The sequence below is a fragment of the Schistocerca gregaria genome, chromosome 11, assembly GCF_023897955.1.
Source record: "Schistocerca gregaria isolate iqSchGreg1 chromosome 11, iqSchGreg1.2, whole genome shotgun sequence".
NCBI classification, from domain to species: domain Eukaryota; kingdom Metazoa; phylum Arthropoda; class Insecta; order Orthoptera; family Acrididae; genus Schistocerca; species Schistocerca gregaria.
This window is the reverse complement of record NC_064930.1, coordinates 75225418-75244603: the sequence shown is the minus strand read 5'-3', so window position 1 is coordinate 75244603 and position 19186 is coordinate 75225418. Positions and strand designations below refer to the sequence as shown.

Sequence of the window (19186 nt, the reverse complement as noted above, 5' to 3'; positions counted from 1 at the left end):
CTTCTTCTTCTTCTTCTTCTTCAAAAAAAAAAAAAAAAAAAAAAAAAAAAAAAAAAAATTGTAAGCGGCGTTAGCGCACACAAAAGCAAGCCATGCCGTGAGCGGCAACAGGCCGTAAGCACTCATTATCAGAATGTGAGAAACAGTGCATGACACAGTACAATAATGCATTTTCAGCTTAGAGTGACGTAAACACCTATAACAAAAAGAACGGCACTTATCAGATCAAAGAAAAATAGGCAATCAATTCAAACCAGACGAAGCACGTGAATAAGGAAAGGTACCCGTATAAATACGGACGGAGCGCCTGACGCATAGCAATGGCTCCTGGTAAAGCTAACTGCTAAGCTTACGACTCGAACCAAACTACTGTAGCTGTATCGCTATTCATTCGACCTAAATTCATATTACAATGGACCAACTTTGTTACGATTTGGAAGTGCGGCCTAAAATTTTCGAGTCTCAAATTTCAGGTGCGGCTTAGATTCGGGAATTTTTTTTTCCTTGATTTCGAGTCTCATTTTTCATGTTCGGCTTAGGATCGAGTGCAGCTTAGATTCAAGTAAATACGGTACCTACACCATCCGTACTCTGTCCAAAACCATGGACCTGACAGAAGGTATAAAAAAATTACGTGAAATGTCTAAAAGGTCAAGAACAACCATTCTATTCAAAATGAAGATCAAAAATATTTGAATATATGTAAAAATATTTTCCCAAATAAGATTATAATGCAAAGTCTTATTGTGATTAAGATCTAAGCAGTGACAAGGAAGCACAGGGAAAAACGGGATAAGTTAGCCCGAGCGAGACTGGCTCGTGTCCACAGCACACGGCTCTGCTACCACTACACCGGTGAGAAAAGGTTAAGGGTTGCCAAGTCACAGTGTGCGGCTGAGTTCAACACCAATGAAGCAAGACAAGGTGAAAGGAGAAGTTGCACAAGAATTTTTGGAATATATACTGCGTTCGAACACTGTGAATAACAGCACAGAAAAGGATCTCTTCACAAGCAGGTCAGCATGTATTCAGAAAATAACATCCTTGTGAAACACAACTAGGACTTTATTCTCACGAAGTAATGAGTGCTATTGAAAGGAGACCTCACATTGATTCCATAATATCTCTAGACATCCATAAGGCTTTGATACTGTTCCTAAAGGAAGCTTCTAATCAGATTATTTGTGTATGGAGTATCGCTTCAGTTGTGCAACTGGATTTGTGACTTGCTCTTGGAAAGGTCACAATTCGCACTAACTGATAGAAAGTCGTTGAGTAAAACAGAAGTGATAGTTGGCATTCTCCAAGGAAGTGTTAGACGCCCTCTGTTGTTCCTAATCTAAATAAGTAGTTTAGGAAATGATCTCAGCAGTCTTCTTAGGTTGCTTGTGGTTGTGTCATTAATCATCTAGTAGAGACATTAGAAGACCAAACTCAATTGCAAAATTACTTAACACAAGAAGAAAAGAGAAGTAAAAAGTAAGAACTGACTCTAAACAACAAAAATTGTAAGGTTCTGCATACGATTACTAAAAGGAGTTCATTAAGTTTCAGTTACACCTACGCCACACAATTTTAAAGATTGTAGAGTCGACTAAATACCTACAGATTACAAGTACAAACAGCTCAAATTAGAACCATCACAAAGAAATTTGTGGGGAGGGCAAAAGAAAGACTGCGTTCTAGTGGCAGGATACTGAAGAAGATGCAACAAAGCTACCACAGACTCATCCATCCTCTTCAGTATCTTAACTATCCAGTACCACAGAGAACTGATGGAGGACACTGAAACATTCAAAGAAAGCCAGCTCATTTTGTATTATTGACAAACAGGCAAGAGAGTATGACAGATACAATACGTGACCTTGGACTGCAATCCTTAAAACAAGTGGCAAGCTCTTTTCGCACGATCAATCACCAACTTTCTTCTCCGGATGTAAAACCATTTTGTCGACTTTCGTCTATTACTTTCATTTACTTTTTACATTCACAGGAAGTGAAAATTTCACTGAGCCAACTGCAAATCTGGAAGGATACTCTGTACAATCGTATTGCGGGTATCAGAGGAGGATACCACGGATGAGGCTCTCTTCTGTGGTCACTTGGCAGATATCCTGCATACTAGGGGATTAACTGCAGCTCACCCCTGATGGTGTGTGCGGCGACGCGCGCCTGATGCAGCTTGGGCAGCACCTCGACATCCAGCAGGGTGGGCGCGGCACCCGTTAGGAATGGCCCCCGCAGCCCCAGGAGGTGCGCGTCCGCCTTACGCAGCTCCGCCTCCAGCTGTGACGTGTCGCGCACCACGCCGCGAACCAAGTAGCAGAAGCGGGAGAACATGTCCCTGCAGAACAGACGGGGCAGGTCACGAGATAGACACCGATGAAGCTGTCCCTTAAACTGTACTGTTACACTAGTGGCTGTGCTCATATATCAATAGTTTTGCTACGATGATTCATGTAAGTAAGCCATTGTCTGTGCAATAACATCATTTGCCCGTACATGTCTGCATGTACGAGAGTGGGAACTTAAATAGTGGCAACACTACTGTGGTGACATTATGCGATGGACTTTACTATTGTCGTCGATAGCACACATTGTTGACATACATACCTTACCTCCGCGTAAATGGACTCGTCCGTCCCACGTCATCGGCGTGCACACAATCGAGGAACACAGTCACTTGTGAGCGAGCGGTATAACGTAACGGTGCCACTATGTTTTCGAAACAGGAACAACGGAGTTGCATGAGATTTAATGTGCCAGAGGTCTTGCAGCACGACAGTGTCATCGAGGTCTCCGAGAGGCGTGCGGGGAATCGACATTACCACAACACGCCCGTCATTTTGCGCGACAATGTGCAGGTGCATACAGCGCAAGCTTTGGCTGCTCTATTCGGTCAATGGGACTGGGAAGTACTGTACCATCCACCATACTACCCGGACTAAGTCCTTGTAACTTTGATTTGATTCTGAAGGTGAAGAAACCACTTCGTGGCTTTCACTTCAGAAATGTTCCAGAGATTCGACAGGCAGCAGACCGCTCCATTCGCACCATCAAAAGTACGGGCTCCGCTAACGATGTACCACGCCTTCCACATTGCTGGCAACAGGTTGTACACAACGCTGGTGACTACTTTGAAGAACAGTAACAGGTGCAATGTGTAACTCTTTTGTATCAGTTGTGAATAAATAGTTGCCACTATTTGAGTTCCAACCCTCGTATATACAGGGTGAACATTAAGTCTGAGAACACTTTCAGTTATTTACGGCATAAGACCTAAACATTGTACAGATGCCATACAAATTGAACTTTGAAGAGAAACTCTGAAAGTTGTTTTTACAAACATTCGACATGCGAACCACGAGTGATCCGGCAGACGTCGATACAGTAATCGAATTCTTGCCATACCCGACCCAGCGTGGCATTGTCAATTGTGGCAGTCGCTTTCCGTATTCTCTCTCGGAGCTCTGCTACATCACTTGGTAGAGGCGGTACATAAACCAGATCTTTAATGTGTCCCCACAGAATAAAATCACAGAGAGTGAGATCTGGTAATCGGGGAGGCCATTCCATGTAACAGCTATCCCCTTCTGTATCGCGGTCAATCCGTCCACGAGGCAGCTCCGTGTTCAGGTACCCACGAACATCACGATGAAAATGGGGTGGAGCCCCATCCTGCTGAAAGATGAACGGAGAGTCTGATTGCATTCGGGACATCAGCCACTGATGCAACAAGTCCACGTAGGAATACCCAGAGACAGTGCTCTCGGCAAAGAAGAATGGACCCTAAAGTTTTCGACGTGACAAGGCACAAAACATTTTTACCTTTGGAGAATCACAGTCAAATTCAATGCATTCGTGTGAATGCTTTGTACCCCAGATTCGACAATTATACCCGTTCACTTTCCCATTAGTGCGAAAAGTGGCTTCGTCGCTAAAAATTAAGTGATCAAAAGTGCCATTCCCATATTAGTGCGAAAAGTGGCTTCGTCGCTAAAAATTAAGTGAACAAAAGTGCCATTCCATCATCATTCAACTGTTGCAACTGCGAACAAAACTCAAAACACTTGTCTTTGTCGTCATTATCGAGCCCTCTGCACTAGCTCCAATTTGAAAGGTTTCACAAACAGCTTCTGTCGCAGGACATTCCACACTATTATTGGAGCCATTTTGAGCTCGTGTGATGCACGATGCACATATTTCTCTGGACTCCTTATGAATGTCTCTCATACGCGCTTCACATTCACATCACTCACACCGAGACGTCCACAACCCATTGTAGCAAATTTGTTGTGCCAGTGGTAAATGGCTTTCCTTGTTCGTGACTTCTTACTGTTCTTGGTTCTAAACATCTGTTGAACAGCTGTAGCACACTTGTTTTTGTCGAACTCCAACACACAGAAAGCTCGTTCCGTACCTGACCTCACCATGTTTGCCATTAGCACTCACTATCAGCAAATACCAAACTATGCTGTGGTGGGGGAAGAAAAAAATTTCAGGGTGTCTCTTCAATATGAAGAGACTCTTGAAAGTCTTCCCAGACTTTGTGTGCACCCTGTACACACACACACACACACACACACACACACACACACACACACACACACACACACACACACACATTCAGTGTTCAGATAAGCATAGCTTGTGATGTGCACCCACCTCCCATCGCCCCAAAATGGTCCAGCACATGACGCAGTGTCACATGCAGCATAGCTTCCGAGGGGGGCGTGTGGGGGAGTGTGGGTTGGATTGCGCATCTTCACATTGTGCTACTGCAGTAGCTATAAATTATACAATATCTCCATTATGCAATAAATTTAATAATTTTTTGGTACCATTTACTTTAATAGGTGTAAAAAAAAAGATATTCCATTCCCTACTTCACCCTTCTGTGTTTCTTTTTTTTCCCCCTAAAGTGGCCTGTGTTCTTCATTGGGATTGAAGCTATCTCCATACCAAATTTCAATGAAGCTGGTTCAGCAGTTTAGTTGTGAAAATATAACAGTTGTTACATAATTACTGGAATGTTAAACCATGACACAAAAAATGAGTTCTTGTAAAGATAGTGGATATTGGACAGTGAAGATGGATGAAAACAATGATTTTTTGTTTTCATCCTGTCTGATGCACCATTTAATTCTGCTCTGCCAAATGTGTGCCATAAAGATTATGTGACTGGCTGAATATATTCTTTTTTACATATGTATTTACAAAATGATCACACAAGCCTTTCACTATGGCATACCAATTTCATCAAGATAACTGTCCTCCTCAGATGGTCAACAGATAAAAAGAAGAGAAACAACCACAACGGAATATACTAAAATCTACTATTTACATAATGGTCATTATGTAGGGAGTTATCTGTCAGAGTTTACATATTCTATAATGATCATTTGTCTCCTATTTTTATCTGTTAGCAATCTTAGGAGGGACAGTGACTGTGGCTAACGCCTGTTACGGTTCTGACAAATGCTCATCCAACTGTGTTGTAAAAAAAAATAAAAGATCAAAAGGTTTAAATTAAAGATAGAGGATTTATTCTGGCATTTAAAGACAGTGGGACAGAGGGCACAAATCTCTGCTGCCTTTATGGATCGAACAGTGCCATATTTCTCCGAGTCACAGGTAAGACAATTTTTTGAAACACCTGTTACATGATGGCACTAGTGCCTCCTCTATTGTTCACATGTAATTTTCTGTTAGAGGTATCTGCAGTTTGTATTACTCTATGATTAAAGCGTGTGTGCTTACTGTTATTAAATTTTTAGTAGCTTTTGATTTTTAGTTTGTACCTCATTTGTAATGTCCAGCATAAGACACTGTCCCAGGTGCAAATATAATGATAACAGCTATTTCTATAACTGTTCTATAAAGTATGAATGTTGCAGCAAAGGAATAGAAGGTGGAGACTTCCAAATATCTGAGACATTACATTGCTTAGATACATTAATAACATCAGAGGAGGAGACTTTACAGACATGCACAAAAAGAATGTGATCCAAATTAGAAAAATTCAAGGAGGATCTGAAACAGATACTGATTTAGATCTGCTCCAGTACTATTAGGGTTTGGCTATATTGAGAAGAGCAGTGCAACCAACATTACTAGTCCATCCCCAAATGACAGCACTCGTTTGCCGCAAAAGTTCCAAGTCATAGTGTGGGTTTCACAAGGGAAATTAGAAATTACATTCCTAATATTTACTTGAAGTAGAAAGAACAACTAAATGGGAATATTGAGAAACTACAAATGTCCAAAAAACTAAACTTTTCATGAGATACAAAAACTATTCCAATCTTAACATTATGTCAAAATTCCAGTTTTTTTCTCGTTTTTCATCCAAATGAAAGTAGAGGGAAGAATGACGCTGCACTACAGACAATCACAGGTTTGCTTGATGTTGAGGTAAAATTTATTTAGTGACTATGTGGGCTTTCTCAATATTTTGTAATAGATAAGCATAAATCATCACTCATACTTTATTGCCAATATGGACAAAAATCAAACAAATTACACCTATTTTCCATTCTCTTTGAAATTATACTCCACACACTGTTCATTCTTTGACTCATTAAGTGGAGAAGATCCTGATGTTTTCTTCTTTTGGTATGAAAAGTAGAAATCACCTCAGTTCATGCAATTTATTGTCATTTACAGGCACATATCAGTCATTCTCTTTGTATAAATCAAACGCTGACAAAATTTTTTTTTGAGAATACCCACATCTTTTCTACATGAGGCACTGCATAACAACAGAGAGAATGCCAGAATATCACAATCGACCTATACACTTTAAGCACAAAATGATAGGCAACTCAATTTTGTCAAAAAAACTTAAGCATGTTTGGTTTCTCAATATTCCCATTCAATTATTAAAAATGCCATTTAAGATCTAAGAAGTGATTGAAGACATTAAGGAAAATTTGACTACAGTCATACAAATGAAAGTTTCAGTTACATAATATGAAAAAAGTGTGTCAAAAATGTTTTTGGAAAAAGAAGTACCTGGGGGCTAATTGTGCTGAATTTTGTAAGATCCACTAACAAACAAATTGAATCTACAGAGGTAGAGTTCATATAAAACAACAAGACTCCAGTGTAGAAATGCAGTCTCATCGTGAGTGCTGGGTTTCAATGGGCAGCTACTACCAACCGGCAAAGTTTGAGCATTCTCGATGCTATCTCTTTTCTGCACAGCGTGCCACTAAAGCCTTAGTGCATCACAGGAGTAAAGTTCTTCATAATCAGACTTGTTTGATTATACACAGTGTCATTATATTACTGTCAAAAGACGCAAAGGAGGAAGCAAAAATCTCTTTAAAAACTCATTGGATAGATGAAAAAAATCTAGTCACCTAGTGGCGGCAGGTAAATACACATATAAAGGTATTGAAATTTGCAAGTTTTTGGAGCCGGTGGCTCCTCCTCCTGGCAAAATGGTTGAAAGGGAAGGTAGAGCGGTGAAAGAAAAGGACTGGTGAGGTTTGCTTTCATCCCTCTTCCTTCCCCACCAACCCTTCTGCCACAAGAAGGAGCCACGGGCTCCGAAAGCTTGCAAATTGCAATATCTTTAGACGTGTGTTCTGCTGCCACTGCTTAGTGAGTAGATTTTTTATATATCCAATTACAGACTGCAGGAGCTGCTAGCTACTACAGTCTCTCAATACAGAAGACAAAGAAAGAGAGAAAACATAGTCACACCTACTTCCTAAGGTCTCACTACTTCAGAAAAAGTGCAGAAGGAGAAGAAAATTTTATATATATGTAAAATTTACAAGCAGGTCAGTAGCACAGTAAGCAATTATATCTGCATTTTTACATCTCTCCTGTTTTATGAGATTTCCTTCCGGCAGGCTTCTGTCGTCGAGCTGCACCTCCTCTACCTCACGATGGCCATTCTTGTCCCCTACCGTGGCATCCGTGCAGAAGGACCGAGTTATTTTGAATGCCCATTACTATGAGGAGACAGAGGGGAGCATGCCACTACAGTGCTGACTGCTGACAGAGAGCGTCTTGCCATATCAGAGAGACTTGCTCTTCAAAAGCTAAAAGGATCTGGAATTAAGAAGATAAGTCTCTCAAATTGAAGAAGACTATGACGCTGGACTGTTCTGGTGCTATACAAGTTATCTGAACTCTTATTTACTGTTTTTCCCATTTTTCTTAATTTTTATTCTCTGCGCTTTAGCTACAGTTTACTTTGGAACCACACGCAATAGGGAGTTTCAGAATTTGTGTGCTGTTTGATAAAACATTCCTTAGAATGAGCTGAACAGTTTACTTGTCATATTGAGAAAAAGTTTAGAAAAATAATTTTTTTTCCAGCAGTTTCCAGACTACATTTCTGTTTTGTTTTTGTGTTACACACACACACAAATTAAATATTGTGATTATTTTATTGTTCATTATGTTTTTATTATTTTTAGTAAGCTTCTCTACAATAGCACTGTAATTTTTTTTGTAAAGCATAGGCTCTACTGAAGCTGTCTGCAGCAACAGCAAAACTTAATCATTTTGTTCCAAATTATAGGCTAGCTGCATTATAGAACATTATTTCCACAGCTTAGGGCACAAAATAATTACTAAGTTGCATCTAAGATTGTTGCAGTATTTCTGTGAAGCATTCAAACAAAATATTTGAGATACTCGAAACTCTGTCATTCAAAATATTCTAACCTTTTTCAGGACTTTAGTTCTCCAAACAAGTCCACCTTCTTCCTTATATTCAGTGTGTGCAAAAGTACAATATTTTATCTAGTCCAGATAGTGGGCATCCAGTGCTACAAATGTACCTGTCTACTGCAGGTTTATTGAAATTATTATGTCTGATGGAACCGTGTGTTCGATGAATCTCACTTTCAAGTTCTTCACCATCTTGCCCTCCATATTCCACATCACATAAACACTGTACTTTACAGGCATCTGATCTGTCATTTTTATTTAGTATTATTCTTCAGATTGTCATGCAATCTACGGCACTTTATATCGTTTGTGTGTTTTCTTTAAAATCTTTGTAAAAATGCTGTAATAAACTTTATTATTTCTTGTAATAACTGGGTGATTTCATCTCAAATCATACAGGTCATATCAACTTGTGATCATGAATTTCTCTGGAAAAAATATATATTAGACCTCTATATCGTAAGTATTAAAAAAATAAGGTATTTTCATTTTATTTGAATTTCTGTAAATAGTGCGGCCCTTTGAAAAATGTATATTTTGTTAATAACTCTTAAAACAGTAGAGAACAAAAAATATATAACTAATAAACCAAAAGTGCTGGAAACTTGGTAGATGTTTTGCATTCAAGTTCCCTCTTAGTGTATTGCAATTTAGTTGAGACCCCACATTTACGAGTTTCCTTTAACTTACAAATTTAATATATTAACAAATTTTTGTTTCTAATTTGGAAAGTCACAGAATGCTTATCTTTTCTGTCATATTACCAGATACTACTGATGTACTTATAAAACAGTATCTTCTCTGCTCCAGCTATCTGTATTATGTAAATATTTACAACCAAAAAAGTGAAAAATTGCATTTTTGCTAGTTTTTACCAAATTATTTATTCGAAAATCCCTATCTGAAAACTTTTGAGAATTACACAAAATATTGTTTGATTAATGTGTCAGTAAGCAGTGCACACACAGTGGGCAATATTTTTCTGTGTTACGTATTAAAAATTTCACTACATTCTGCACCTTTTACATAACTGAATTTCTAGTATAAAATATCACTGAATAGTACAAAATATGCACATTGGTAAGTGTTTCCAGTGCTCTTCTGTTTTTAACACTCATTTGTTTTTTCTTGTACATTAACCAATTCTGTATCAAGTTTCGTGTTTGGTTTGAACTTTTTGTTAGATACAATGTCAGTGGGAACACAGCAGTGAAAGAGTGAGGTGTGTGGACTCTGAAAAAAGACAAAAGATGGTGGTGTGTAAGAAAAGTGAAAAACACTTGCTGGAAATCTATCAAAGATATTGCGGAAGTATCTTGTCCTCAAGTAACAGTATTAGCATCACATTCATTGTCCAGGAACAGTTACACTCACTACAAAAGAAAATTAGTGATAATCCACCTGAACAATCACCATCACAAGATGTTTATATTCCTGGCTGTGAAGCCAGTGATGCATTGATTGTTAGAATTTCTGCTGCAGCCCCTGCTATATTCCCCCTTAAACCTCCAGGAAAGGTAAGAAACAGAAGAAGGACGTATAAAGAATAGAGAAAGAAATTGAAACAAATTCTATACAAGCAACATCTTCAAAACGTTGGGAATATATAATGTAGATGCACTTGGTACAGAACCTGAAGATAGTGATACTTGCACAAAACGTGACATGTGGTTTCAAAATCTAAATACTGCTACCTCAGCAGCCACCTACACTGCGAAGATACAGTTACTGACACTGATAACACGTAGTGATTCTAAGCAGCAGATACAGAAATACTTACCCTATTACTCACATTACTTGATTTCAAAAGTTTGTAAAATAAAGAATGGGAAAGATATTTGGGCATGCCCAAATTCTTACCGTGGGCATCTGTTGCAAGAGAATATGCTTACTGTTGCTCTGGAATATTACCTAAGTGATGGCAAAGATTGCACCAGGCGAAGACCAGTTTGATGTCTCTGTTAGTAAAATGATGAAAAAGTTAAAAAGATGTATGACAAGACCAACAAGAGAAGCATATCTCCTAATGAACAAGCAGAACCCGAATTTAAAAATTGCTCTCACAAAATTTTACTCCTTATGACAAAAATGGGTATAATTCCAGCTAGTGAAGAAAGTATACTCATGTATTTACTGCACTAATTTGAAACTTGTTTGTTTCGCCATAAGCAGTGTCACAGGAATGAAGTACACAGAGATGGATCTGATGCTTTTGCGCATATGCCAAGTGCTGCAAGATAAATGTTGGTAGCAGGCCTGTGCAATGTGTCCTGGTGCTGAAGTGATGACTGTTAAAGCATTGTACATTCAGGATACTGGCAATGTCATAATATATGCATTGGGGAAAGGGGGAGAGTTGGTGAGAGTAGAGCCAGAGAAGTGTGTTGCAGATGATAGGCATTGGGTCATGAAAAGGATTGCTCACCATCATATCCAGAGGATTTGAGAACACGCCATAGCAGAAGTTTAATCAGACATCCCAGGATGCTGACACATTAATTCTTAATTTTGACATTGCTGAAAACAAGTCTGCTGCTTTGCAGAACGAAATTCAAAGTTACCACTGGCACATATTACAGGTATCAATATTCACATGTGTTGCTCACTTCCTTGGAACATCACACTGTTTTGCTATAGTCAGAGATGATCTTGTTCATGACAGGGCACATGCATGCTACACTGTCAGAATGATTATTGATGACATAACATCTACAGGCCATGCATTTTCTAAACATGTGTATGTGACTGATGGTGCAGCATCTCATTTTAAAAACAGCTTTCAGCTTTATGAGCTTTGTCAGGAATTAAACCAAAAAAGAAAAGAAAAAAAAGAATGGGTATTCTCAGCAACAGGTCATGGAAAAAGTACATGTGATGGGGTAGGAGGTCTCTATAAACATCTTGCAACAAGATTTAATCTCCAGCATGAAGCTCTTGCTGCTACAACAGATGTTACTTGATTTGGACACACCGTGTCAACATTAGTAAACAAAACATGAAACACTAAGTGCTAAATGAAAGTATGAGAGTAAGTGAATTTTTTCCGCCATTTAGTTATATTTTTGTTTATTTCGGTAGTACTGTTGTTTTACGCTACTTTTTTTTATATGTTGTTATATATTTGCAATTTTCAAGTAGCTATATTAGTTCGTTATCGATGTTGTGCTGTTAATCATGGCTGCCCTGCTGTCTATTTGCACCAAAGAAGAGCAATGTTCAGTGATTCGTTTTTTGTGGTCGGAAGGCGTATTGGGGGCTGAAATTCATCGAAGACTAGCAGTACAGTACAGGAACAGTGTTTTGCCATAACAGAGTGTCTACGAATGGATTGAAAAATTTCGAAATTGTCGCACAAGTATTACGCACGATGAAGGTGCCAGACGACCGTTTACCACCACAAATGAAGAAACCATGGAGCTTTCACATGAAATGATTCTCTTAAACAGACGATTAACTATTGATGAAGTGGCACACCATCTGCCAATTAGTCACAGTTCTGCCTACGAAATCATCCACAACACAACAGCCTTGGATTTCATAAAGTTTGTGCAACATGGGTCTCAAAACAACTCTAACAGTTGCACAAACAAATGTGCTTGGACATCTGCAAAAAACATTTATGGTAAAGAAGGGGTCAACTTCTTAGACACAAACATCACTGGTGACAAAACATGGATCCATCATTACGAGCCGGAGACTGAACAGCACAGCGCGGAATGGAAACATCCGAATTCGCTGTGCAAGGAAAAGTTAAAGAGCCAACCGTATGCAGGAAAATTGATGCTTATGGTTCTTGGGACACACAAGGTCCAGTACTGGAACATTTGGGGAGTGGCACAACAATAAACAGTGTATGTTACAGTGAGATGCTTACTGCCATGCTAAAGCCTGCAATTTGAAGCAAACACCAAGGATTGCTGTCAAGGGGTGTTGTGTTGTTGCACAACAATGCCTGTCTGCACATTCCTGCCCACACTGCTGAAACGCTCCATAAACTCAAATTTGAAGTACTGGATCATCCTCCGTATAGTCTTGATCTTGTCCTTTCTGACTATCACTTGTTTGATCCACTCAAACAAGTATAAAGAGTCTGTCGATTTGCCTCAGACGAAGGAATGAAAGAACGGTGCATTTCTGGCTTGCAGCTCAGTTGAGAACATTCTTTTATGAGGCTATTAGGAATCTTGTACATTGATGGACCAAGTGCATTTCAATGCACAATGTTGAAAAATGATGTTCTTGTAAGTTTCCTATTTGGTTACAATAAAATTTTATAACTACTTTGCGGATAATAAATGACTTAGCCTCATACATTAAGGGAATTCGATTAAAAAAAGAGAAGAGTGGCCTGCTATGAAGCCTGTGGTAGGAATTCAATCAGGTCATTACTAGGTTGCATCATGAAGTAGTATATGCATAGCAAGAATGGTTCACCAGGGAACGCAGCCTGTTACTGTGTGTGAAATGTAGAGACCACGATATACATTAGCAGGCTTTGTTGCAAGTCACTTCATTTCTTGTGTGTATGACAGTCAGTGGTGGGTGGGTCAGATAAGTGTGTCTCATGAGCTGCTTGATATAATCATCTCCTTTATGACAGCTTATAGTCCTGCTAATGCTTTGTAATCACCACCATCAAAAGTTCAGTGTGCAGTTCCCAGTCCCCAATTACTGCTTTTGTTGGATCATCCTTGTCCTTGTGCAAATTCAGCCCAGCTATACAAGCTCAATGAGGAAAACAAATGAACTCTTATCAACAGTGTTGTGTTGATTGTTACAGTGTAGGCAATTTTAATTCATGGAAATGCATGAAGAGATGAAAGTCATGACATGTCAATAACTTGTAAATGATATAATAAAAAGAAAACTGGGTATAAATAATCTAGATATCACTTTTGTTATAAAAAGTTTTTCAACAAGATTATGAATTGTTTTCCCACTCACTTATAATGTTGTAAAGCTTTTTTTTTTTTTAATCCTGAAATGCCACCAATGCATGACATTTACTTAAAATCAGTGATTTAAGTGTACACGATTTCTTGACCTTGAGACTAGAGACAGGTCTGCCTAAAAAATGTCTCACATGTTGTACACAACACACAGGTATTGCCCAAATCTAATTGTACATTCCCTAAGTACAATGACCAACTAATGTACCATAAAATTTTGAGAACACTTAGGATGGGAGTAACCAAAAAATTCAGATAGTTTCATCTTCATGTACAAATATTTTGACAGTTTAAGAATTTCACGTGATAATGTCATATCTGACAGCTAGCAGCCCTTCCACTTTATCATTACTCAAGACAGTTGACATCCTGTGACTACTCGTATTTTCAAAACAATTTTGAAACTTGCAAATAGTTACAAATTTTTATAGTTTATTTTTCCCAAAAAGAAGAAAGAAAAAAGCTTAGACATGTGTATGTATTAGCTTAGACATGTGTATGTATTAATCATGTCTCATAGTATTGGGAACAGAGTAAATTGAGATCTCAATTACTTTTCATTTCTTTATTACAATTTTTCAATTTTCCCCTTCGTTATGACATTTTCACAAACATTCACTCAGAGAAGTATCACGTGGAACTTCAACATATATTTTTTCAGTAAACTTTGAAATAGTGATGTGTGACATTCACTCCTGACCTGTACGATTTGACATGAAATCGCCCAACTTATATCAAGATGCCCTAAATTATGTGAAAGTCACAGGCTTCAATCTGACAACGTGTCAGTACTCAAAAATCTTCTTAGATGGTTGTAATAGATCAACACTCCATAATAACAGGTTCTGATGACAGACTGTACCATAACTCGAGCTTTAGGTTAGGTGGGAAGGTGACAATTTGGGAGTGATTTGGTGAAGCCAACAATTATGTATGTGAAAGAAAGGTTATGGTAACAGACCGATTTTTAGTGTATTTCACGGTCAAATTTCGCTACCTATTTACTCAATTTCTTATTATAAATACACAAAACTGTGAGGCAAATTAAGAAAACCTGAAATACACAAGACAAATTTATCATACATCAATGATGAGAAATGCAGATGGGAGGTGGGCACATAACTCATGCCACTGGTTTTATATAGCCAACACATACTGATACAAATACAATGTTAGAATGTGCTCTGTATTTGGAAGTCATTGATGTTAACACCAAAAATTTGTAGACATATACCATAACAAAAAAAAATAATTTTGTGACCCATGGTGCATGTACTAAGCCACTAATTGAACTGCAGAGGTAGCGGAGATTTTTCTCATGTCACAAAATGTGGTTGAATCAGTGCTTTATGTATCATAATGATGTTACGGCATGTGATGTGTGTGTAAACAAAAGCAGAAGAGAACACTGGAACACCGAATTTACCGATACTGAACACTGGCTTTGATATGTGTCATAACGACAATGTGACATATGCGTGCAAACAGAAAGAGAACAGAATGCTAACAATATTTCTTGTGTGTCTGTATTTTGGAGTGTAGATAGTAATGACGGACTGATCTCTAGCATAGCTCAAAGTCTGGGTTAGGTTGCAAGTTAGTGGAGTCAAAAAATTTGAATATGAAATCTTACATGTAATGATATTACAATCTGTAGTGTAGAAGCAGTATCAAATGTTTCCATTAACCCATCACAATTACCCACAATAACAGCAGTTCATATGTTGTTGTTGTTGTTGTGGTCTTCAGTCCTGAGACTGGTTTGATGCAGCTCTCCATGCTACTCTATCCTGTGCAAGCTTCTTCATCTCCCAGTACCTACTGCAACCTACATCCTTCTGAATCTGCTTAGTGTACTCATCTCTCGGTCTCCCTCTACGATTTTTACCCTCCACACTGCCCTCCAACGCTAAATTTGCGATCCCCTGACGCCTCAAAACATGTCCTACCAACCGATCCCTTCTTCTAGTCAAGTTGAGCCACAAACTTCTCTTCTCCCCAATCCTATTCAATACCTCCTCATTAGTTACGTGATCTATCCATCTTATCTTCAGTATTCTTCTGTAGCACCACATTTCAAAAGCTTCTATTCTCTTCTTGTCCAAACTAGTTATCGTCCATGTTTCACTTCCATACATGGCTACACTCCAAACAAATATTTTCAGAAATGACTTCCTGACACTTAAATCTATATTCGATGTTAACAAATTTCTCTTCTTCAGAAACGCTTTCCTTGCCATTGCCAGTCTACATTTTATATCCTCTCTACTTCGACCATCATCAGTTATTTTACTTCCTAAATAGCAAAACTCCTTTACTACTTTAAGTGTCTCATTTCCTAATCTAATTCCCTCAGCATCACCCGATTTAATTGGACTACATTCCATTATCCTCGTTTTGCTTTTGTTGATGTTCATCTTATATCCTCCTTTCAAGACACTGTCCATTCCGTTCAACTGCTCTTCCAAGTCCTTTGCCGTCTCTGACAGAATTACAATGTCATCGGCAAACCTCAAAGTTTTTACTTCGTCTCCATGAATTTTAATACCTACTCCGAATTTTTCTTTTGTTTCCTTTACTGCTTCCTCAATATACAGATTGAATAACATCGGGGAGAGGCTACAACCCTATATGTGAGGCATAAATAGTAATTATACAGTATATATAATGGATCATATACACCATTAACTGTTACCATCTACTACAAATAATAAAGTACAGCAATTTTTTCTCACCTGGTCGCTAGCTCCGCAGCAGCCTCCAGCTCAGGTGTAGCAGCTTTTGCAACACCACCTGGGAAGTATTTCTCGAGAAGAGCTGTAATGTCATCTGCGCTGTCAACAACTGACTCCGGACCCCATGGCCCGGCATCCAACTTTGCAGCAGGAAGGCGAAGTCTTGCTCCACCTTCTCCGAGGCATGTGAACTCCGGAGGAGGTCGAGAAGGACATACGGGAATGATGCGGTACTTGAGAGGTGGCTCGGTGTCACCAGAAAGAGATTTAAGTTCAGCCAAGAAGATGGAACGCTGACTATCTGGGCACGCTCCCAAAGATCGACCATCACGTCCAGCACGTACATACAATGTCATAAATGGAGTGGACTGGTTGTCACTTGAGTTGTGCGATGCCATTGTATGACAATTTTAAATAATAATATGTTCTTATGAGAAACCAGGAGCGTAGCACTGATACAAAATTAAAGAAAATGCTTTGTTAAATCTCTGTATCTCTCTCAGTATTCAGGTTCTTTTACTATAATATGACCAAATGGCTGGCAATCTCTGCCCAACTCTTAGGCAAATGTAACTTTCCCTCTGCCAAAGGTACGTAACTCTTCTAATTCGTTTTGTTATACAGAGTACAACACAAATAAAAATGGAACTGATGCCTTACGGAACTATTTCTTTTCAAAACAATATTTAAAAAACGAACAAAAGAAAAGTATTTTGTCAAGGTTCTGCCGAATTAAAATTTGTCTGAACCAGTTTGTGCTATTTTTATCCCTACTGTCAATCACAAAAGTGACGCTAAATGAAATTAAAATAAATACAGCTCGTAATAATCACATCACTGTTTCTGTCCGATAAATTTTGAGACAGAAATTGTTCCGCCTCAGTATGTCCTACTCGGATATACACAGGAATATTCACTACACTAGTGTATCATTGATAGATAAGTTCACAGCCGATCTTGCCACTAGGTACCTTCCACAATGTTACTTATTGTAAAATAATTCAATCCATCGCAACATAAAATTCACCTCGTCTCGTCAAAGGCAGAATTTGCACTGGCTACTGCACTTTCGCTGAAACAGGGGAACTAGTGTCTCAGTAAAATGCGAAACCATTGGCATTAGATGGCGCCTTTCTGCTGACGAACGATGCTGGTAACTGACTTTGCAGCTTTCCTACCGTCTCCGGTGTCCCGAGTACGACGCCGATCTGAAATGAGCGCCGACGCAATACGCAGAAAAATAGATGCTATCTTCTGTTAGCGGTGACGCCCATCCGACGCCAGAGGATCTCTGGTCCACCTCTCCTTCACGCTTTACTAACACTTACTCGAGGCAATAATTATTCTCTATTGGACACCCGTTGCGTCATAACCTAACTTTAACTGCTAGGCATGAACCAAATGGGCCGTGAACGAAGTTAGAAAAAGACACAAGAACATAACGTAAAACAGCATGGGAAGTCAAACGTCGAAAACACATGACGCAAGACGCGGTCTATATGTGGGGCCAAAAAATAAAAGAACTCGCTGGCCTTCCTTTATAAATAGTTCCGGAACTATTGCGACAACGGACGATGAACGAGAATACTGTGCATCTGTCGTCTCCCGTTATTTTAACATGTAACTCTCGGACGCTGTACGTATCACAGCAAATTATAAACGAATTAAAAAATAAACTGCAGACTTACCTGAATGACGAATTTGCTATTGTTACGCTGCTTATTAGACCGGAACCAGTAGAAGAAAACGAGTGCTTTTTCCTATAAACCTAGTTGTCAAATGATTGATTGCTCCTTAATATTAAATAAGCATTTGGTGAGATAATCCCAAATTGTTTATATTCCAACTAAATTGTAAATCGTAACAGTTGTCTTGCAAACTCTTCTGCTCCACACGTAAACAAACAATTGAACCCCGGATATGTAATCTAAGAATATGCGTGAAAGATATCCTTGTATTTCGAGGGGTTGGCAATAAAGTTTCGCAAAATTGCAGTCTGTAGTGCCCATACTTTTTTAAAATTTTGACAGCAGCATACGAAAACACTTCATTTGCAGTTTTCATCATTTTAATATGAATTTGGTGCAGTTAAATTTTAAACCATTCCCATATCAGCATTCCCAGGTGTTTCCTGTGACCTGTGAAATACATTTAATCAATAAATGTCTTTAATAAGTTTCTAGGTACTGCGTTTTTTGAAGTCAGTTGTTTTACTTGTTCTTTTTTTTATAGGAATAGCGACACGGAGTGGCAATTGATCTAGTGCACCGTACATAATCTTCATAACAAAGCGAGAAAAATTATTGTATGTGCTGTGTTACGATTATAGTTTCTGGGTGTTCACTTGCTAGACATTGCAACAAAGTGGATGTATTTCAGTACTTGCAAATCATGCCTCGCCTGTATGAAATAAAATGTACAAACTAATCCAAAGTTCTGTATTTCTCTTAAAACACTATGAAATGAAAATATCATATGTCGACTACGAAACTGAACAGTTGCAATGCGATCCATACCGAATGTATGAAATATGTACCGGTAATGTTATGAATGGGTAAATAAAGTAAAACACATAACCATGCAAAAGTACTTGTGATATCTGGAAGGTCGGTGTCACCAAATATGTGGTATCTGGTAGAACTGAAAATTTATTTCCACAAAAAGTACCACTATGTAGGATAGCTTGAAAGTGCGGAAGGCCGAACAATGAACTGTTGAGAGAGGAATGGAATCGTCTAAATCACTGACGTCAGAGAGTAACAATGATGACAAATACTTGTCACATGGAATGTTTATGCACCACTGTACACT

The 19186-nt window shown here is 38.6% G+C and overlaps 2 protein-coding genes across 2 annotated transcripts in view; both read right to left on the bottom strand.

Moving 5' to 3' along the window:
* LOC126295338 (chloride intracellular channel protein 5-like) overlaps window positions 1-18066 on the bottom strand; it is a 49213-nt gene extending 31147 nt beyond the window's left edge. Inside the window, exons 1-2 of the mRNA XM_049987806.1 lie at window positions 16376-18066; window positions 2145-2344 (exon numbers count right to left, since the gene is read on the bottom strand). Coding sequence (XP_049843763.1) covers window positions 2145-2344; window positions 16376-16773 — 598 coding nt within the window. The 5' untranslated portion in view covers window positions 16774-18066. The remainder of the gene's footprint in view (window positions 1-2144; window positions 2345-16375) is intronic.
* The window catches only part of LOC126295339 (transcription initiation factor TFIID subunit 10-like), a 121986-nt gene extending 103006 nt beyond the window's left edge, over window positions 1-18980 (bottom strand). Inside the window, exon 1 of the mRNA XM_049987807.1 lies at window positions 18064-18980. The gene's annotated coding sequence lies outside the window, so the exon portion shown is untranslated. The remainder of the gene's footprint in view (window positions 1-18063) is intronic.
* Window positions 18981-19186: the final 206 nt, after the last annotated feature.